The sequence below is a fragment of the Podarcis tiliguerta genome (genome assembly GCF_965153285.1).
Source record: "Podarcis tiliguerta genome assembly, chromosome: 2".
In the NCBI taxonomy this organism is placed as follows: Eukaryota; Metazoa; Chordata; class Lepidosauria; order Squamata; family Lacertidae; genus Podarcis; species Podarcis tiliguerta.
This window is the reverse complement of record NC_139535.1, coordinates 74,051,888-74,075,153: the sequence shown is the minus strand read 5'-3', so window position 1 is coordinate 74,075,153 and position 23,266 is coordinate 74,051,888. Positions and strand designations below refer to the sequence as shown.

The 23,266-nt window shown below is 43.5% G+C and overlaps 1 protein-coding gene across 1 annotated transcript in view; it reads left to right on the top strand.

Moving 5' to 3' along the window:
* LOC310673023 (interleukin-12 subunit beta-like) overlaps positions 1 to 22,913 on the top strand; it is a 34,347-nt gene extending 11,434 nt beyond the window's left edge. The window contains exons 2-8 of the mRNA XM_083430947.1: positions 8,410 to 8,491; positions 11,856 to 12,128; positions 12,981 to 13,089; positions 16,499 to 16,686; positions 19,916 to 20,052; positions 21,252 to 21,400; positions 22,803 to 22,913. Coding sequence (XP_083287073.1) covers positions 8,410 to 8,491; positions 11,856 to 12,128; positions 12,981 to 13,089; positions 16,499 to 16,686; positions 19,916 to 20,052; positions 21,252 to 21,400; positions 22,803 to 22,881 — 1,017 coding nt within the window. The 3' untranslated portion in view covers positions 22,882 to 22,913. The remainder of the gene's footprint in view (positions 1 to 8,409; positions 8,492 to 11,855; positions 12,129 to 12,980; positions 13,090 to 16,498; positions 16,687 to 19,915; positions 20,053 to 21,251; positions 21,401 to 22,802) is intronic.
* The last annotated feature ends 353 nt before the right edge of the window (positions 22,914 to 23,266 follow it).

The window sequence follows — 23,266 nt, the reverse complement described above, 5'->3', positions numbered from 1 at the left end:
CAGGAGTGCTCTGATGGTGTTTCCTGCTTGGCAGGGGGTTGGACTCGATGGCCCTTGTGGTCTCTTCCAACTCTATGATTCTATGGTTCTATGAAATACAGCTGTGGCCTGCATGCAGGGATGTCAGGTGGCAAGTATGTTGGCAAGGAGCCTGTCCCGCTCAGATTTATTACTGCATTTGCACCTAAACTCCCACTTGGCCAGCCCACAACAGTGGTGGCAAATGGTGGCAGCAACCGCAGCATGGTGGTGGTGGTAGATAAGAGGACTGATATGTCATGGGCTGGTTTCTTGCACACACCTATAACGATACTACATCCATAGTCACCAACCATATTGTCACCAACCATATTTTCTGCTGCAGGCAGCTCTGCGCCGCGAGTTCGGGGGTGACCGAGCCAGCAAGACGCTGAGATGGCCAGCTGGCTCCGCCCTTCAGTGCACCTGGGACTGGGCAACCTGGGAGGGTGGATCTTTGCACCCCACTGCTGCCATCTATTGAGATCAAGCAGGCTCATTCACTGTACACTTTTTGGTGCCTGATAAAAACATCCTGGTTTAGAAAACCCTACTCAGGTGCTTAGAAAACATGCTAAAATGTTTTAGCACTTTAACTTTTGTATGGTTTAAAGTATGGTTGTAAATTTTTCTTGTTTTATCTTTTTGCAAAACACTTTGAAGTGTCACACAATCAAGTGGTATATAAATTTAATGAAATAAATACATAAGCTCGGTGCTTTTTTTTCTGGTGGGGAATCTAACAGGAGAGGAAACAATTTTTTTTTTAATGTTTCTTCTCTAGCACGGTGAATTGTCAGTTCTGTTGCTAGCCCCGATGGCGGCCTCATTTCCTGTCATGGTGTTTCTTGTGTCTCAGACGGAAGCGAGCGTTTAATGTGTGAAGTAGGAGTTGGAATCTAGCATGGTGATTGGTCAGTTTTGTTGTTACCACCTCCAATGGCAGCTTCATTTCTTTCCCCAGTGATTTTCTTGAGTCAAAATGAGAGTACCCCTAAACATTTTTTTTAAAGAAAAAAAAAGCCCTGCATAAGTTCATGATGCTCTTGGTGCTTTTTAAGTTTTTATTTGCAAATACAGTAGTACCTCGGGTTACATACGCTTCAGGTTACAGACTTCGCTAACCCAGAAATAGTACCTCAGGTTAAGAACTTTGCTTCAGGATGAGAACAGAAATCCCATGGCGGCAGCGCGGCGGCAGCGGGAGGCCCCATTAGCTAAAGTAGTGCTTCAGGTTAAGAACAGTTTCAGGTTAAGAACCGACCTCTGGAACGAATTAAGTACGTAACCAGAGGTACCACTGTATGCTAAATTGCATAAGGGCCTGTAGTTTGAGGGCAAGAAAATGTGTCCCATTTGGGTGACTTTGGAAGTCTGAACTTTGGCACCAATGAAATGAACAAATGTTATTTATTTGTTTTAATCTTTAAACCAAACATGCATTCAGAAATACAGATGTGAATGTATCAAAGATTTCAACATTGTTAGGAATGGTAATACATTTTTGGAGAAATGAAAAATCAGAAGAGAGAAAAACAGTAGGCAAAGGAAGATTTCATAAGCATCTCTACCCTTTTTTGAAATGAATCAGCATTTCAAGAAAACTAATTTAACAATCATAAAGCTACTTTTGAACTATTTAGTTAGCGTGGTGAACTAAATAACAAAGAGTAGATAAGAGAAAATGTGAGGACAACCTTCATTAGAACACTAAATAATCCAGATCTCAACTTGGATTTGAGAAAAATTTTTCCAAACAGGAAAGGATCAGAGTAAGTTCTTTGTAGAGCTCAGACCTTAAAAGTTACTAGGTGGCAAAAGAGGGGCCAAACCCACAGGCAAATATCTGAAAGGGGACTCACTGTCTTCTGCCAGAGCTGTTCCATGAAGCCATCTTTTTCACTCTCCCAAAAGCTCCAAATTGTTCATCTAAGAAGAACACTAAGCCATTACTAAGAAATCATATGTAATGGAGAGAGGCAACTATGAATATTCTTGCAGAACGTACCATTTTCAGTTCCTATGAAAATTCTGGGACAATAAGAAACCCTGAGTATCTTTAGTAATATATCTAATTCCCGGTAAAACAAAACAGCTGGTAAGATACTCTTTATGACAATACCTTGGCCTTCTTTAGATCAGAGGTGAGAGACAAAGTAAGAGCATGAGATACCAAACCCAATGATTTAGGAAGTGCAGGAATGCTTCTGGTGGGATGTCTGCCAGTGGTAGCCAGCAGAAGGCCCTGAAATGGGGCAATATGTAGGTACAGAAGGAGTGAGCCAGTCCAGGATCTGTTGGATCCCAAACCAATCTCACTGCCATCGTGTGACGGCAAAGTGGACTTACTAGCACAATGACCTGGAGGCACTGCTGCTCCATTAAGCCCCATTTATGGAGGGGAAGGGGATGGAATGGAAGGTTTGGAATGCCTAAGGCAGGGGCCAGACTGTATTTTGGAAAAAAATATGAATGAATTCCTATGTCCCACAAATAACCCAGAGATGCATTTTAAATAAAAGTACACATTCTACTCATGTAAAAACACGCTGATTCCCTGAGCATCTGCGGGCTGGATTTAGAAGGCGATTGGGCTGGATCCGGCCCCCAGGCCTTAGTTTGCCTACCCATGGCCTAAGGTCTTTAACGTGAATACTTCTGCATGTTGAATCTGTGGCTGAACAACAGCAGATGGTTGAGACATCCCTAGGACAGAAGAACATGCAAAACCACCACAACCACTTTCCTCACTCTTGCTGTACAGATTTAGGGTCAAGAATGGGAAGGATAAGCTGGAGGCTTGCTTTTGATGAGGGAGTGGAAGCCTGCCACACACCAATCCCCTCTCCAGGGCAAGAAACTAGAGGTGTCACCAGAATCTGAGCCAAGCAAATGCCCCTTCTCAGCAAGGTGGAAAGCAAGCCTACTATGTGAAGCTGTGCTTGATTTAATTCTAATCACACTTCCATCCTCCACCATTTGCTACCCTGTTCCCTGAGAGGAAAATCACCTGGTGAGGGACAAGAACGTCCCCCCCCCCCCAAAGATGAGAGGGTCCCTTTACCATCACTCCTCCAGCTGTTTTCAAAGATGCCACCAGTGTAGTAGAATTCAGGTTGCGTAGACAGAGAATCCCAAGTTACAGTCAAATCTTTTTCTGGAGAAACTTGATTGTATGGTGGATTACTAAAAAATATTTCCCGTTAGCAGCAGAATTTATTGCATACATACATACATACATACATACATACATACAAGCCGCACTTCTTTTCCCCACCGTAGTTAAAATCAGATATTAGTTAAAATCAGACATCGGTTAAAATCAGATATCCAGTTGTTGTCATGGACACTCAATAACTTGCATCATCATAATTTATTCTTTATATGCCACCCATCTGAATAGGTTGCTCCAGCCACTCGGGGCGGCTGCCAACAATTTAGAAAACCACAGTAAAACATCAAACATTAAAAACTTCCCTATACAGTGCTGCCTTCAGATGTTTTCTAAAAGTGAGACACTGTCCTGTTCCGTTTGGACCAGTTTTGCTTTTTTTTTAGTGGTTTTATCTTATTTTATATGATATTGTGGTAACCCATTCAGGGACCTTGTGGTAAAGAGTGGGCAAGATATCATATACAGTGGTACCTTGAATTACAAACGCCTCAGGTTACAAATGCTTCAGGTTACAAACTCCGCTAACATGGAAGAGTTACCTCGAGTTGAGAACTTTGCCCCAGGATGAGAACGGAAATCATGTGCCGGCGGCGCAGCGGCAGCAAGAGGCCCCATTAGCAAGAGCATGCCTCTAATTAAGAACAGTTTCAGGTTAAGAACGGACCTCCGGACCGAATTAAGTTCGTAACTAGAGGTACCACTGTAAACAGTTTCCTCAGTTTCATGTACTCCTGTGAATCTGGCAAGTTTCTGAATCACCCCCCCAAAAAAATATACTTCCTGCCTCACACTTAGGTCTTGATCCATGCTGTGAAGGTGCTTTCACCATGTATATAATAGCATCCTTGTAAAACTGCCAAACAGAAACTCTTATTCTTATTATTAGAATTTATATAGTGCCCTATACCCACAGGTCTCAGGGCAGTTCACAAGATAAAATTACAATGTAAAAACATAAGTATGCTTCTCTTGTTCCTTATACAGTAGTTGTCACAGCTAATAATTAGCTGTCGGATTATTATTATTATTAATTTAGTTTAACTATGAAATAGTTCCATTTCCTCCTTCAGCCAGAAACTTCTCTTTCTATCTCTTTATCCAGTATTAGTATTATTAACACAGTTCAGAACTCCAGGAGAGCTAATATAATTTCCCAATGAGCGTCATTATTTTTAGTCGAAAAGGGGACAGCTGACAAATTTTCCTAATTGTGGGAGGCTGATGTAACAAAGCTTGCATGGTTTGTAAAACAGTTCCTAATGCTATTGAAATGCGAAGCCAGTTATGCTTTGACTAGGTTAGACAATGTCATAAGGAAGCAGGATAAAATTGAGGTTTTGTCTGCTGTCCTCCAAATTTCCCTGTAAAAATTTGTGATGTCACAGTGGAAAACTAGCCTCTCACATGGAGATCTTAATAAGACCTATGCTTTCATATATGGGTGGAAAATCCATCCTATGGATCACAACAAACTTTCTAAGAATCCAGGAAGTTCCACTCTCACAAAGAAGCCGAAGGATATGTGAGGCTGACTCTGAATTCATCTACAAGTAGGAAATACATTGTTATGTGCTGTAACAACAACCAGAACAAAGCCTATATATGTATATATGAGGTCATAATCCACAAATTGCGTAAGCTTCCCCTCAGTCTTATTTTTTTATTGGAGCCTTTTCATAATACATTACAATAAAAAGCAAACCAATCTAAACAGAAACAGAAAGAGAAAAAGGAAAAGGAAAATGCCAAGTCCTCTCTCAAAAGTAGCTCTTAACTCTTGTCTCACACAGAAAGTGGGGGCCCTCCCAGCTCTCACCTGGGAGTTCTCCTTTATTCTCCCATCCTACCACCCTGGGAGATCTGCTCTTCCCAGCCTCTCACTCAGGATCCTTCACCAACCAACCATTACCTTCATATGTGTATAATACCAATAGTGAGGTGTATAATACCAATGGTAGAGGACACTAAAAATGACAAAAAGAAAAGAAAGAAGAAGAAGAAGAAGAAAGAGAAGGATAAAAATAATGAATGGATGAGAGAAGAAAAGAGAAAAAGAAGCAAGAGAAATAAACGGCCTTCCAATTCTCAGTCAGCTGCATACAAAAAATATATTCAAAGTATTCATTCCAGGATGACATCCAACTGTTCCTACTTCCACTAAGCAATATTTTCCCTATCTTCAGACCAAACGTCTCAAATCCATTCATTTTCCCTTCCACACAAAGACGGGGGCTGCCAGGCCACGGAACAACCCTGAATGGTGTCCTGGTGGGATTTCCCCATCAGATCTGCATCAATGGGGGCATACTCTCACCAGGATTGACCCTGATGGAGATATCAGCCAGCAACCAGGTTGACTGGACACATGCCCAGTGCCTATGCAAAATCCAATCTACACCTGTAGTTAATAAAGTTGTGGCCAGTGCTTTTTTTCTAAAAAAAATATGTTTGGGGGTACTCTCATTTTCCTACTCATATTGAAATACTGCCCTTCAATGAGGCCAAACTTAGATTCACAAAATGTCTACCCCTGCACCCCCCCCCCAGAAAAAAGCACTGGTTGTGGCCATTTCAATTCCAAATCGGCTTCATGTCATTCTTACCAAATATATATTGCTGTGCTATGACCCACGATGTAACTTTTTAAAAATAATAATCTTATTTCATGATTAAATCTTTACTTCCCAGTTCCTCTCAGGTCATATTGTTGCATATTATCAGCTATTTATGGCTGAAGCAAACCATTATTTTCCTCATTATGTGTAGCCACAAGACAGTGATTCACCAGTAGTCCAGCCAGGGCTGGGACAAAATATGTTGCTGCTGAAAGTGAAAGCACTCCCCTGTTCCCCCAATTCCATGTACAGAAGTCAACTGGACTGCTAGCGGAATTATAGTTCACTGGTAATGAGACAGGAGGTAGCAGGAAAACTTGAAGGATGTAGGGCAGACTACATGGCACACACAGAGAGCTCTCTCCAGCTGCTTGCTTCTGTTCCCACACCCAGGACCTGCTACCTGAGGCACATACGTCACTCTACCTAATGGAAGGGTTGGTCTGATGAATCATGTGCCCACTTACCTCAAGAGCAATGCCAAGATGTAGGGAGGTGGGTGGCGTTATCAATTCCTGGCATTTGCAGGTAAGGCTGGGAAAGACTCCTATTCCTATAAGTCAGCACAGAGAACCAGATATGGCCAGGAAAGTTCAAGCTATGCTTTGCCTTCTGTGCTTATACAAGTTGTATTCAAATTACCAGTGCTAAACATAGTGCCACATCAACATTTAGTCATTCACATTGTTCTTCAGAAATTAACATGTTACATACTTTAAATGTTTTCACATTATCCTAGATACAATAGATAATTTCTGATTGCAAAAGGGGGAAAAAGATTTGCAAATGACATAATGTATCCTATATTTGAGTTTTATTTCCTCTTGCTTTTATCCAGGGCCAGAAAATTCCTTATCTATTGCATAGTAGTATATTCACTGTTTTCCATTTCTCTTATTCATAATATATTCTGGATTTCCAATGAGGTCACGCCACTGTTTCTTCTGATTGTGTTTTTGAAGTCTGCAAGAGAATGAAGTAGGAAAGGAATTTCCTGTGCACAGCATAAATGTCCATCAAATAATCCAATTTCCTCTTCAGTGATTACTTGTGAGTCCCAACTTTTACTCTGTGGTTTCTTCAGCAATTAAATTGTATTGCTTCTAAAACAGGAAGTGAGTCCACGTGTTTGTTTTTATGTGGCACTGTGGTTAAGCAAGGTATCTGGTTTCGGGATTTAAACATATAAAAGGCAAGCAACTCTTGGCTTCATTCATAGATTTGGATTCACAGTAGCCACACACCACTTCATGACAGCTGGTTACAGTTGAAAAGGTAAGGATGCATCTTGTTTTTCTTGCACTTTATGACTCTGTATTAACAGGTACATCCAAGGTGATGCTGGTAGTGTAAAATATTGCAAAAGTAATAGGACAACCCGAAGGATATTGGTCCAGGAGATATTTTAATTGTTTAAAACTAATACATTTTTCTCTGTGTATCTATTAAAACTGTCAGTGATACCCTTATGATTTAAATACATCAGGGAAGTATAGAAGTGATCCAGAATGCTGCACTGTTACAGTGAAGCACATTTGAGAAGCTGTTTGTGGCTCACGTTCCTTAACATTTTGTAACTTCAAGAAGGCACACTCAGGTAATCTGACAGGCTTTTTATCTATGTAAATAAGTGGCTAGCAAAACAGATAAAAGCTTAATATTATTTTGTTAGAGATGCTTTCACTTATGCTACATACGCTCTTCCAGCTAAGTAAGTAACTAGTAAAAAACATAATGGTTAGTTATATATATTATTAAACCTTGTTACATAGAAAGAGCACTGTGTGGAGGGAGAGGAGAGAGGAGATTGTTCCATCTGTTAGTAAGTAAAAATGCTTACACTGATGAAATGATTATATTAGTGTGATTGTGAATTCCATGCTATGTGTTTGGCTAATATAGAAGTCTCTATGTGCAGTCTATAAACACTTGAATGTAAGCTGATGGGCACCCTAATCCAGCAGCATCCTAAATGGAATTGGTTTATCCATTGTCTTGGAAATTTCCTAAATAGTCTTTTAAAACACATCTTCATTAATCAATAAATTTTTCTATTTTTATTTTCAGATGCTGCTTATAATGCAACTTTTTAAAAGCTTTATTTTAAAGCACTTATTCAAAGTACTGTTTGCAGAACTGAACAAGAAGTAATTTTTATGATAAATTGGATAAAATACTATTTAGCACATCAGTGTATTTTATGCAGATCATCCCGTTTTAGACCAAATTTTATCCTAAGCCTACATCTAGTGCATTTTTGTGCATAAATTCATTTACACTATGCAGATCACCCAGACATCTTGTTTTAGACTGAATTTTAGCCTGTGTCTAGTGCATTTTTGTGCGTAAATTCATTTACACTTGTGTTTCAATATAAGTAGGCACTTCAGTCCTTCAGCATTACATTAAAAAACGGTATTCTGCTCAGTTGAGCCAGCCAATGAAGTTGAGGGAATGCCTCAAATAAATAAAGCCATGAATTTTCACAAGTCATAGTTTACAAATATCTGGGCCACTTACGTCGCGTCCTTTACAAGTGCGATAACCAGTCATTCATTACTCCTTTCCTTATATAACTTTTTATGTTCCTTTCATTCACAGATGGCATGCCTTTTGCTCATTCTAATTTCTGTCCTGGGCCTGATTATTCATTCAGAAGGAAAAACAGAAGAAATAAACAATAGTGAGTAATCTGTATCAGCAAGCTGAACTAGCATTTTTGAACTGTATAACCAGAATCCAAGGCACCGTGGCGTGTTCTGGATTTGCATTGTGGCTTATCAGCTGCGGCAGACAGTGATTAAAGATTGGAAGACCTCTGGAAAGAGGCTTCAGAGATTGCCCTTGGGAAGTGTAAAACAAGCTGATTCATCAGCCCCAGACCACAACACAGCTATCCATCTGATTACTCACTTCTCCAGGTTTTATTGTGCAGTTTCAGTTCAAAAATATGTGAAAAAAATTATGGGGGAAATGTGTTCAGAAAGTGTATTTCATGGAGAACTACACTGAAAAGCAAAGCGGGAAATGTTTTAGGGAGGAAATGTATGTAAAATTTGTACAGAATGCATACAATTTACATGCATTTTTTAGTCCACACAAAAATGGAGCAAAACTGGTCCATAACATGGAAATGAAATAGACTGACTCTTCTCTCCATACATATACTAACCCTAACCATAAGTAAAGGTAAAGGGACCCCTGACCATTAGGTCCAGTCGTGACGGTTGCAGTACTCATCTTGCTTTACTGGTTGAGGGAGCCGGCATACAGCTTCTGGGTCATTTGGCCAGCATGACTAAGCCGCTTCTGGCGAACCAGAGCAGTGCACGGAAATGCCGTTTACCTTACCTAAATACTAGGAGTACAGTTGCTGATCTTCTACAAAACCAGACAGCCCTGGAAGTTTCTGCAAGTATCATGTAAGAGCTGACATCAAAACTACTCAATTCTCTATTCACAGTTCTCTGTGAAACCAAAAGTGTCAGTCCATTTCAATCAGAGAACAGAAAGGCTCATAGTGGACTCTATACAAGCAGCAAACCACTGAGAGTCTGAGTAGCAAGTTCAGACACAAAATGAAAGGAGGGGGAAACCTGAACAAGATATCAAGGGTATAATAAACATTTGTTCATGTTTATTCATCCTGCAAAATATACAAATTGGTTTCTAGAAGTATTATTCATTATTTTATCATTTATTAAATTTGTATACTGCCCCATACCTGTAGATCTCAGGGCAGTATACAAATGAAAGGCTAGTTTCGAAAAGCTTTTAAAAAGTCTGCCAGTGAAGTAAAGAGCAGAATAATTTTAAGTGTTTATCATAGTCATTAAAAGTCTAGGTCATTGCAATGCAGCATGTTTGAATCCATATTGTTTCCCAGAGAAATGAAACCTAAAATGCCATTCACTGTAATATCTATATTTCCAGATACTAATCTTCTAAGGTAATATGAATTCCCATAATTAGGCAAAATCAGTGTTGGGAACCCATATTTGCTCAGGTAACATGTAGTTCTGATCCGCACCAAGTAGTAAGACGATTTTTACCACACATCAGCTTGCAATCCATAGCAATACGGTGTAGCAGAATGGATGGAAAAAAAACACGTGGTCTGTCTGTGAAGTGCACCTTGACTCAGTGGCATAGCGTGGGTTGTCAGCACCCGGGGCAAGGCAAGTAATTTGCGCCCCCCCCCCGCTGCACTGTCCCTCCCCCAGATAGTCCCTTGCTCTCTCTCCGCACCGCACCGCACGCCTGGCACCCTCCCCTCCACAGTAGGCGGCGACCCGGCGGCTCGGATCGGATTCGCACAGCCAGCACTGCAGTGAGAGAGAGTGAGTGAGCCAGGTAGGGGCAGAGAGCTGCGAGTGCAAGCTCGCAGTGGCATAGCGTGGGTTTTCTGAGCTTGCACAGAGTGCTTTTCCTCCCTATGGGCAGAGCCAGCTTGCTCCTAAATACCTGAGCTCTATAGTTAGAGACTCACCATTTCCCCAGTTGGCTTGGCCCCCAATTTCTCTTACTATAGAATTTGGGGCTGGTGGTGGAGGAAATCATTATTCTTCCCCCTTGCTACCCCCCCCCCAAAGCATAAGAGAGGGACTCCCAAGAAGGTGAAGCGGGATTTCACCCCAGGGTATCTCGGAAGCCCCTCGAGGCAGCGACGCTTCCACCCCCTGGAAACAGCAGGAAGGGAGAGCGCTCTTAGCCCCGGTCCTGCTTTGAGTGCTTCTCATTGACGCGTCTGCTTGGCCACTCTAGATGGGCCCTTGTGGCCTTGATCCAGTATCCGGGTCCTTCTTCGGAAAGAGCGAGCGCCTCCTAAGCATGTGCAGAGCGCCTCCCTCCGCCCCCGCCACGCGACGCTCAGCCTGCGTGTGGGCAGGCCCTTTGCGTCACACGCGCTTGGCAATCCCCGGCACCTCTCCTCTCCTCTCTCTCTCCCTGGAGAAATGAAGCAGTGACCCGACAAGGAGTAGCAAAGGATGGGCGTGTTTCGTCCCTGATGTGGATGAGATCAAGGCGCCGGCAACGGGAGAGAAGCAGGAGCAGGCCAGCCAGGGCTGCTGCAGACCCCTGATCTCTCCCATCGCTGCTGGAGGGGTCATGGAGGCACTGAGCCCAGGAGGCGGGCTGCGCTGCTCTCTCCAGCTTATCCCTGCCGGGCCAGCGGCTCCGCCTCCACCTCTTCCTTTGCCTCTTTGAGCCGCTTAATTCCCAGCAAGCGATTATCAGGCTCGGATTGGATCCTGCGGCAGGCAGGCGGCGCCTCCACCTCCTCCTCCTCCCGGCTTTGCTGCTCCACCTCCTCCTCCTCCTGGCTTTGCTGCTGCTGCTGCGCGGCTCTTTTCCCTCCACCGACGGCGCGCTGCGCCTTGGAGAGGTTCCCGCTTCCTCGAGGGGGGCCGGCCAAACGGAGACGACGACCCCCCACCCCAACCAAGCCTCGATTGCTTGTCCCTTCCCTCTGGACTCGCGCCCCCCCCAAATGTTGCGCCCGGTGCGACTCGCACCCCTGGCACCCCCCACGCTACGCCACTGCCTTGACTCCTTGCTTGTTACAGCAGGTAGATGAGGAGGATTGATGAAATAAATGAAGAAAAGTAGTGGCTGTCTCCTCTCATGACTGGGAGACTGCAAATTTAAATATGCAAGAGGGGATTTCTGGGTTGCGACTTGGGAATGTACACAGCATCAAGGTACCCTGGCTGCCTTTTCCCAGGAGCCAAGGTGTATAGTGGCAAGGAAGAGTGGAAACTCATCCTGTTTTATTCTCCAGACATACAGCAGTAGTTTCCTCACACGGAATGAACACCATTGCAGTGGAAGATTCTACAGCTAAATATCTGTGAAAGTAATTTACAGTACTTGTGTTTTGTAAAGACAATATGTGCAAACAAACCATGAAATTTGAATTGTATGCCACAAAGGGGTATAGTAAATCTAAAAATGAAGTTGATTTATTAGTATTTTCCAGGAGGATGGTACCTTTCTGTTGGGCTCACCGTTCTTTCCTTTCCACTTTTCCTTTTTACAATATTCAGTGCACTTTGTTGAAGCCACAGCACTACCTGAGAAAATAACGCTCACCTGCAATACATCTAAGGAGCCAAGTGCATTGGTTTATTGGGTGAAAAATATGAAACTAGAAGGAAATGGCAAGAGTTTGGAAAAAACTATCCGGGGATACCCAGATGCTGGCAAATACGTTTGTAGGAGCAACACCACAGATGCTATTTTAAGTTACAGTACCGTGTATATTAAGAAGAAAAATGACAACGGTGAAGTAGCTGAGTCAATTCTCAGTCCTTTCAAAGGTAAGCCTGTGCGCAATCTATTTTAATTATATACAGAACGCCCATCAGTACTGCTATTTAAGAAGCAAGGTGCAAAAAGAATAAGAAAAATGATTCTGCCATTGTTGACTATTGTATATCATTAAACAGGCAGCTCAGCAGCATGATACTAGGTATGCCCTCCAACCACAAGATCCCGTTTGGATCCTGATTTGGTGCTTCAAAAGGCAACATGCTTTGATTCAGAGCACTTGGGATGCCCTTGTTGGAAGTATAGTTTTTTTTACTTTCTGAAATATGGCAATCCTAGATTACACGCAAATAGATTGAGGGTGTGTGTGTGTGGTGGGCACCTTTGGTTTTTGATATATACATTTAATTTTAAGGAAATTTATATAACTTAAAAAATTGGGGGCAGAATTGAATTAAATTGACAGCTGTGGTAATCCCTTTTTAGGGAATGAAGCCTGCCAAAATTCAGGTGGATAATCAGCAGTTTTCTACAGTTTTGAGGCAGTTTTTTAAAAAAATCATTTAATCTTCCTCTTTGTCACATGGCCAATTTGTATGAAAATAGCACATATGAAAGAAATACCTTTAGATAAGAAACTTGCTAAGTTACAGATAGATAGGCTCAGGTTTTTTGTGTAAAGTACCTTTTAAAATTTATTTTGGTCCTGTCAGTTTATCAGTAAAAACTGGTTATGAATATAGTAGCCATGAGTAGCTACCAGGACCTGTTTTCCATCATCTCCCATCCCCATCTCACTTAAATGAATGCTGCTTTTGAAACTTTGTGTACGTACGGCATGCTCTAAAATGTGTTGTCTGTTTTGCTGCTCTTAGATGTGTTAATTCTTTGTTTCATTCTAGAAGAAAGCAACAGACCCTACTTCAAATGTACAGCAAACAATTACTCTGGGGACTTCAAGTGCTTTTGGAAACCACTCGAGCAGAATTCAAATTTGAACTTTACAATTAAGTAAGATACTGTTCTCCCCCCCCCCCCAATATTGTTTCAAGCAACATTTCGTAGAGAATAGGCCCAAGAAATTATTGTACTATTGAGGGTTAGGATGAAGCTTTTGTGGCAGAGAGTGCCAACTCACCTATTAATTAAATAGATCTATAGGATAGAGAAAATACCATTTTCAGTGTCTTGGTGCTTCTTGGGATATTATTTTACAATAACTTCTGAGTTAGGAAGTTGTGCTTAGAACCTCACAGGGCTTCCTTTTATTTCCAAATCTCTTCTTCTAGATATTTCAATGAGAGTGAGAAATCTGGTAAATGATCGCAAGTGGCTAATTGCTTTAGAGGAAGTATTTTTTTGGGGGGGCACTTAATTTGATTGGAAGATAATAAGCTAAAAACATTTTGCAATAGCAATGATTTTCTGAAACAGTGAGCCTTGTGGCACCTTAAAGACTAACCTTAAAGTTTATTGTGTAATAAGCATTTACATTTGTGAGTTAGAGGCTGCTATCATATACACAAAGTCTTAGCCTCAGTATACTATAGAGAATTGTGACTAGTGGGACCAAAAGACTACAAAACACAAGGTAAACCATCTCTATGGGATATCAATTCAAAGCTCAAGTATGTACAGTGGCTATTCAGAACCGAGTATCTTCCTAACTTTGTTGTGTTAACAACTGTAATCAGAGATAAATCTCTGGTTCCAATTAAGTCCCAACTTACCGTATTTTTCGCCCTATAGGACGCACTTTTTCCCCTCCAAAAATGAAGGGGAAATGTGTGTGCGTCCTATGGGGCGAATGCAGGCTTTCGCGGAAGCCTGGAGAGTGAGAGGCGTCGGTGCGCACCGACACCTCTTGCTCTCCAGGCTCCAGGAAGCTATCCGCAAGCCTTGCGCACCTGGGGGGAGTTCCCCTGGGCGCGCAAGGCTTGCGGGCGGCAGCCTGCAGCGCGGAACACGGGGCGCCCTTCGGAGGACGCCCCGTGCTTCGCGCAAGTGCCGGCAAGCCTCGCGCACCGGGGGAGAACTCCCCCCCGGCGCGCGAGGCTTGCGGGCGGCAGCCTGCAGCGCGGAACACGGGGCGCCCTTCGGAGGACGCCCCGTGCTTCGCGCAAGTGCCGGCAAGCCTCGCGCACCGGGGGAGAACTCCCCCCCGGCGCGCGAGGCTTGCGGGCGGCAGCCTGCAGCGCGGAACACGGGGCGCCCTTCGGAGGACGCCCCGTGCTTCGCGCAAGTGCCGGCAAGCCTCGCGCACCGGGGGAGAACTCCCCCCCGGTGCACGAGGCTTGCGGGCGGCAGCCTGCAGCGCGGAACACGGGGCGCCCTTCGGAGGACGCCCCGTGCTTCGCGCAAGTGCCGGCAAGCCTCGCGCACCGGGGGAGAACTCCCCCCCGGCGCGCGAGGCTTGCGGGCGGCAGCCTGCAGCGCGGAACACGGGGCGCCCTTCGGAGGACTCCCCGTGCTTCGCGCAAGTGCCGGCAAGCCTCGCGCACCGGGGGAGAACTCCCCCCCGGCGCGCGAGGCTTGCGGGCGGCAGCCTGCAGCGCGGAACACGGGGCGCCCTTCGGAGGACGCCCCGTGCTTCGCGCAAGTGCCGGCAAGCCTCGCGCACCGGGGGAGAACTCCCCCCCGGCGCGCGAGGCTTGCGGGCGGCAGCCTGCAGCGCGGAACACGGGGCGCCCTTCGGAGGACGCCCCGTGCTTCGCGCAAGTGCCGGCAAGCCTCGCGCACCGGGGGAGAACTCCCCCCCCGGCGCGCGAGGCTTGCGGGCGGCAGCCTGCAGCGCGGAACACGGGGCGCCCTTTGGAGGACGCCCCGTGCTTCGCGCAAGTGTCCGCAAGCCTTCCGCACCGGGGGAGAACTCCCCCCCTGGCGCGCAAGGCTTGCGGACGGCAGCCTGCAGCGCGGAACACGGGGCGCCCTTCGGAGGACGCCCCGTGCTTCGCGCAAGTGTCAGCAAGCCTTGCGCACCAGGGGAGAACTCCCCCCGGCGCGCAAGGCTTGCGGGCGGCAGCCTGCCGCCCGGCGCATGGGGCGCCCTGCAGCAGAGCGCCCTGGCGCCAGGCAGACATCGGCCAGCCCCACAAGGTCGGGGGACAGCGGGGAGGCGCAGCGCCGCCATCCCACTGTTCCCCGACCTGGTTTTGGGGTGGAAATAAAGGGAAAAAATTTTTTCCTTTATTTCCCCCCCAAAAAAGTAGGTGCGTCCTATGGGACGGAGCGTCCTATGGGACGAAAAATACGGTAATAGAATCAAACCTGCTGAAAATGTGAGCAAGCAATTCCAAGACACTAAAATTCCACCAAATACACTAAGCATGATTTACTTTTATACAGGTGCCATTTATATAGTGTGCCCATTACTGTTCTGATGTAGGTGAGGGTGTTCTCCCAATTCATTCATGTTATAGCCACCAACACAGCAGCTGCCTTTATGAGCAAATAGTCTAAGGAATGCAGAGGACACAGGTGCAAAATGAGCTCATAATAACTTTGATTTAAACTGCAAGCGGAAGACCATTTTCACCAGCAAGGGAGCTCACCCTAAAATAGATTATTAGTACATTGTGAGTCAAAGAAATTGACATGGCAAACCAGATACTATGAATTTCTAGGCCATTGTTCTTCTGTTGCTGAATAGCAGTGAAACTCTCAGAATGTTCTGGGCAATTGAAAGGTTTTCTTGCCATCTTCTGAACGTTGCCATTTCTAATGTCAGATATGCAGTTATGTATTCTTTACAGCAGGAATGGGAAACTTCTAGCTCTCCAGATGTTGCTTTAGGGCATAGAGCAGGGATGGGGTGCCTTTGGTCCTCCAGATGTCACTGAGCTGCAACTCGCATCATCCCCAGACTGTTCATGCTTGTCAGAGCTATGCTTGTCAGAACCAATGAGAGTTTAGCAATGTTTAGAGGGCCAAAGGCTTCCCATTTGTGGTGTAGAGACACTGAATTGAAGTTGGAAATTGTTGGCAGATGGTAGATGATGCGACCACCCACAAAGAACTTCCTATTGCCAGTATATCTCCTCTTAGAGGATGAGAAGGTGAATGAGCTAATAGTGGTATGGCTGATGTTGTCAGTTGTGTTCCTTGAAAGGATATGAGGACAGTCAGCATCTTGGTTTCTGGCACAGTGTAGTTCCTTCTAAATTATGACATACTTTATACAAATAGGCCCTAGTCCATGAAAACTGATGACGCAATAAATCTGACCTATTAGTTTTTGAAGTGCTAGAATACTCTTTCTTGCCATATATTAAATTGGCTATCCCGCTGAGGAAATATTTTCTGAATACCTGCCCTGCATTAATGTGTTATTGCTGCTGAGGTTGGGAAATAGAGTTACAAAGTCATTTTTCTAAATTTGGGAGGAACTACCCATTCAATTCCATCTCTGTTTTGAATTCAGAGTCACATCAGGAAATGCAGTCTGTGATGATCCCGTCGGACCAGAGGCAGGAATGTACACAGCTTCCTGCAGAAAAGGAATTCCCTGCCCATCCACTGAGGAGTACGAAGAAACTGGGATTGCTCTAGAGGTTTTCCATGGATTTGAATATGAAGAACATACTCACAACTTCTTCATCAAAGATATTTGTAAGTTATGCAAAAAGGTTTGGAATGGGGGTAGTGGTGGTGGTGAATAAATCACCGTCAAAGAAATTGGGCTGGGTTTTTCCATGAACCATCATTGAATTGCATCCTGATAAAAGGACTCTCATCTCCAAATCAATTTAAAAATCAGGGTGGGGGTTTAGTAGTATTTTGAAATAAGAACAATCCACCATGAATAATGACATGGGAATAAATAAATAGATATCCAAATTTAGTGATTCCACATAAAGTGCTAAACAACCTAATTTGAGCAATCGTTTCTACATCTGGAAGGGCTTACTAACATACCATATTTTTCGCACCATAACACTCACTTTTTTCCTCCTAGAAAGTAAGGGGAAATGTCTGTGCGTGTTATGGAGGAAATGCCTACGGATGGCGGGGGATCTGCTGTAGTCGTGAGCAGAGGATCCACGGTTCCCCTTCCTTCCCTCCTCCGTGGCTTGCTTTGAAACAGCAAAGCGGGAGAAGAGCCGCTGAGTGAGGAGGAGAGAGAGACAGAGAGCCTGCTTGCTTTAAAGGAGCAAAGCGGGAGAGGAGAGGAGCCGCTTACACGAGTCCGGAGCTGTTTTTTTCAGAGAGCAGGGGAGGAAGTAGAGAACAGCTCGCTAAATAGCAGCAAAGTTTTTTGCAAGCAGGCTCTCTGTCCCTCTCTCCTCCCCACTCAGCTGGCTAAATAGTAGCAAAGTTTTTCAGCGAGCCGGGGAGGAGCTGTTTTTTTCAGCGAGCTGGGGAGGAGAGAGAGAAGCAGAGCCTTTAAAATAGCAAAGTGGGAGAGGAGAGGAGCCTTCTCCTCTTATACCCCTCTTCTGCATTATTAACAGCATCCTTCTCCACCCACCCCATGTGTGTTCCTTGTCCCTTGAGTGCTTTTCCTTCCCTCCCAACTTAAAACGTGGTTACAAAGCACGGATCCACATGGATCCTCAGGATTTTTGCACTGGGTCACCCCAAATTCACCATCAGATCACATAGCATGTCCATGGCTACAGCTTGCACCAAAAAAATCACGCACCCATTGTTGCCTGGGGCTGCAGTGGTGCAAAAACATGGTTACAAAGCATGGATCCACATGGATCCTCAGGATTTTTGCATTGGGCTACCCCAAACTCACCGTCAGATCACATGTCTGTGGCCACAGCATGAACCACAAAAATCATACATCCACTGTTTCATTTAGAATACTTTTTTTCTTGTTTTCCTCCTCTAAAAACTATGTGTGTGTTATGGTCGGGTGCGTGTTATAGAGCGAAAAATATGGTACCTTTATTCACATACTGAATCCATTAGTTGATTCCTTATAAAACTTTCACCATCACTTTTGCTCATATAGTAATATGTCAGGCACATCACTTGCTCTACAACGTACTTGAGTCATTTGGTGTGGTGATTCTGATCTTTTCTAATGATTATTGAGAAGCCAAACCCCACCTCTGTTAGATGCCAGGGATTAAGGCACACCCAAATCCAATAAAGAAACAAGGAAATGCAAAAACAAATAATTCTTGACCTCAGTAACCTATTAGTAGTTTTTAATCTGGAATAGATGAATCACTAAAGAAAGGTTTGCCAACCGTAATTATGTAGGCTATTCATAGCTTCCGTATTATTACTGCTAATTAGTATACTGTTCTAATGGTTACATTGTTGTAAGTTAATTGTAAGACGGTTAGTGGTGCACAGTGTGGTTAGAGAATTCCTCAAGTATATGCATATAGTTTGCATCCAGCATTCATTCATTAAGTGTTTATTGGCATAATTTAGACAATAAAAATCATTTTTTAACAGGAAAAGAAAACATCCATAAAACATTGGTAATCCAGACATATTAAACACATAAAACATATAAAAGACTCAGAAGCCACCGTTAAGTAAAATTAAGTACTTTAAATTTTGACTTTAAAAATCTTGACCAAAGTATCCTGAAACAATTTCAGTAGAGATTATTGAGTAGTGATAGAGTATTGGACTAAATCTAGGTCCATTCTCTAGACTAGTTTATCAGTGAGAATGTGATCTCATAATGGCCCCCTATTTCCAATTCTATACTTCTGTTCCTATGATAGTGCCTAGCATAAGAAAGGAGAAGAAAAAACAGTAAGTTAATCTTCCTCATTAAAGCAGTTAGGGGCCATTTCTCCAGCTACAGTCTTTTATTGCTGCGGTTAGAAAAACAAAATAGTGGTGTGTTTTTCTGATTCCTATGATTCCCTTTTGAAACATTTGTATTTATGCACTAAATCTAGACCTCAGCTCATGAGGGAGCACTCAGGCAATGCTCAAAAGCCTTGTCTTCCACCTATAACCACTAAAAACAGTCACTACTGCATAGTCCTATTCCAGAGCTGGGAAAAGTCTGGAACTTGAATGAACATTGACGGATACAGATGAGCACATTCCCCATGTGTTTTCACTTGACTTCACAGTACTGTCAAAATCAAATTTAATATCCATATGAGGAAGGCTATTAGACTGCCATTAGCCACTGCCATTAGCCAGCAGTGGTCACCTGAGACAGAAAAAGTTGGGTGTCGCCCCCACTCTCCAAGTGGTAGCAAGATTCCAGGGGCTTCCAGGCACTCATCCTTTGGATGAACTCCTTTGGAGAACTGAAGACGTGGCAGAGACCTTCGTAGCTTTAAGAAATATGATTTATTCACATACTGTATTTGCATGTTCAGTCTGCATGGAAGGAGTCCAGATCTCACAGCATAGTCTATTACAATGATCTATTACAATATCAATGTAACAAATAAATAAATAGATTTCCTCACTTGTCCTGCAACCCTTAAAAGCAATGGAAGCTTTTGGTGGTCAACCAATGATACTGCTACCTTAAATGAAGGGACAAGATGTAGTCAGAGAGCTTTCCCTGGATAGCAGGCCCTTCTGCTAAGCAATACATTCCTAGGCTTTAACAGGCAAGACCTCATTTCATTTGCCCATTTCACAGCATTGTTAGAGGTTATAATTGCACTTACAGATTTTGGGAGTTTCTTAGTTTCTGCTTCTTTGGTGGCCAAGGTAGCAAACAGATAACAAATACACAGTACACGTATGTGCACACGCACACACACTCCAGCCTTAACATATCTGGAGCCTCAGAACTCATCCAAATAATAAATGATAAGGATACTGGTGGAGGCATAAAGCCATCATTTTAGCAGTATTATACAGTTAAAAATTATGCTGATCTCATTACCTCTTTCAGTAAAGCCTGATGCTGTTGAGTGCCAAATGGAGAACAGCCTATTGACTTGGACACCACCCAAAACCTGGAGCACTCCAGCTACTTACTACAGGCTGACATACCAAATCAAGATGGTTCAGCATCCACGGAGAGACTGGGTAATTGGTGTTTTTCCTTTTATTGTTATTATTTTTGAAATTTATATACCGCCCTATAGCTGGAGCTCTTAGGGCGGTTCACAGAACAAAATCAAAATATAAAACCACAAAATACATAATTGAAATAAAAACAACAACCCAATAACCCCACTCCCCATCAAACTTTAATGTTCAACCCACATTCTATCATGGAACGAAACAACTGAAGCTATAAACTGAGGAACTGAGAGAATGAGGATATAAATGAACTTGGTGGTCTTATACATTCTTGCTGTATTAGGCACCCAGATCCATTCAGTCTTACTTTTTATTTGCCTTCCAGCACTGTTCATCCAGATGCAATTAGGATGCTCACAAACAAGGAAGTTGCTGTTCCTCCTTTTTTGTTTATCCACAGCTGTATATTCAGAGGAACATTGCATCACAGCACAGCACACAGTCTAAAGATATTTCACCCTCCCTTATTGCTGATTTCTCCAACAATGGGATCTAGCAATAGTGGTCCAACACTGCGAGCCCGCTGCAATATGGAAGCGGCGGGCTCCAGTGGGTGAGGGCCCTCCCAGTGTGTGCTCTCCTGGCACACCCCACACATTCCCCCCACATGGGCGTGCACCCCCAGCAATTGTCAGCCCTCCCCTGGTAGCAATTGGGGATGCTATGCTGCTTGAACCTCACCACCTATCCACATTCTCAGTTTATAGCGAGGGTGGAAAGTCTGTGGTCCTTCCATCAGTCATATCAGCATGGTCAATGTTCACAGATGATGGAAGTTGTAGTCCATCAACATCTGGAAGGCCACAGGTAGACTAAATACAGTGGTACCTCGGGTTAAGTACTTAATTCGTTCCGGAGGTCCGTTCTTAACCTGAAACTGTTCTTAACCTGAAGCACCACTTTAGCTAATGGGGCCTCCTGCTGCTGCTGCACTGCCACTGCATGATTTCTGTTCTCATCCTGAAGCAAAGTTCTTAACCTGAAGCACTATTTCTGGGTTAGCGAAGTCTGTAACCTGAAGCATATGTAACCTGAGGTACCACTGTATATGTTTGCGTGGAGGAGGATAGGAATCTGGTGGCACATTGTATCACTGACTATCCATGTTCAGTTCCTGCCTGCAAACTATAGGCACACATGTTTGCCTTCTCCTTTGGGGATCCTTTCTAGTGCACTAAAGTGGGCTGTGCTTTTGTTCTCAGATTTGTGAGGTTGACAATTTTATGCAGCTTCAAGATGGAAACTCCTTAAGCTGCCACAACAGATTGTTCCATCGTGGAACAATTTATATCCGTTCCAGGGATCACTATAACAGAAACTCAGCTTGGAGCGACTGGTCTGAGCCTTGCAGGTATCTGGTTGAATACACAATTGATTTCAGTGACTGAAGTTGTTGGTAGTTATAAGGATGTATCTTTGGGGCTCTTATCTGCATTTAATTCAAAGCTTGTGGTATATACTTTACATTGATAAGGAAATCTGAACTTATATGAGGCCTGGAGAAGCTCAGATGTGTACAAAAGTTTAGTCCAGTTAACCTTGTAACAAAACCTTGTCTGCTCCATGGAAGCCTCCCTCCCCACACTTATTCTCTTAATGTTGCCTCTTTCAACAAGGCAGATAATTCCTCCTGATTTATGATGGGAACACATACAGAGCCACACTGAGGCCATGTTTGGGCTTGCTATTTTGATATGTATGGGTGTTTGTGTAAGAAGGATGTTGGTTTAGGCATCCACACCTGCATTATCATTATCCCATGCCCTCCTGTTTCAAAGACTTCCAAATGGCTAAAGTTTCCAGTGCCCTACTATCCTAGACCAGAAGTAAAGAACTTTTACAGACCCTTCCTGGGGCCACATGCAAGTGGTGGGCTTGGCCATAAGGAAAAGTGGGACAAGCAATGGATGTAATTCCTACCTTTGGAGAGTAGGCTGCGTCACACACAAGCCAGAGGTTTCTATACACACATATGCCTCCATCCTTCAGGCAGGAAGCAATAGCCATTTTCACAATTCAAGGACACATTCCAATTAGGCAAAAGCACTTCTGTTAAGTTACAGAGAAGAGCAAGATAGAGAGAACTGGAAGACTTCATTCAGCCCCTGAACCTGAAGTTTTTCCTTTTTTGGAGCATTGGCAGACAATACCCCACCTTTGTTGTGGTTTTCTCCCTTCAAATTAGGGAAAGGCAGAGTTGGAGGTGGCAGCTATCTCTCTGTTTCTGGAAAGGAAGTACTGTACTGGGAGAGCCTTACCCCAACGCAGCTTCTCTGAGTTTTGGATATGGTTCAACTTTCAGTTTCTCTCCACCTCCACTTCTGCTCTGAAAATTGAAGGTGGTATAATTCAGCCATCGTTGCACAATGACTGTCTGTACTCATCCCCACTAATGTATCTGTTGGTCAAACTGGTCCTGCAAGTTATTGGGGTGCCTCTGAAAGAAATGAACATGTCATACCATCTTGAAAAACCCTCTATCCAAGCTGGATGTGCTTTCTCTTTTTATAGTAGGGAGGGTATTCATGCTCCCCATGACTTACACTGCTTATAAGCAAATGTATATATTATTGCACAGTTAAGAAAGTTCCGCCATAACATTCTCACGACCTCTGCGAGGTATCAGATTAAAAGCCAGGGAAGAGAAAGAACATAATATGAGCAGAGAAAACACAGAATGATCAAATCTGCATGTAGCAGGAATGCTGCTTTAACAATGGTATTTGTCTTCAATGTTTCATTTTACTTTTCAGAAAGCAATCTGGCAAGCAGGACATACGCAATAATGAAGATGGAATTAAAAATAGGCAATGCGAGTGTAAGAAGAACTGAAGCAGAAATTGACAGAAGAAATGTGTTTAATGAAGTACTATTTTTTATTGGCTGTGGAAACCAATTAATATTATTAATATAATTTATTGTTATTAATTTATTATCAATAAAATTATTATTATTATTTATCTTTTTTACATTATTTTTATTAAATATTTTCTTGGGTTACAAAAGTACATACAGCATCTCTGCTTCCTACAGATCAGTTCTATTCAATGTGAGACACTGATGTTATAGACAGGTTGGCAGAGTGAATGTGGGGCAGGGAGAGAAGGGGGGTAGTAAACTTTCATTATTTTATATAGTGTATGTGTGAGGTTTTTGTGTCAGCATCATGTGGGTAGGTTCTCTTTCTATTCATTTATCAGTTTTCATTGGTGGTGAG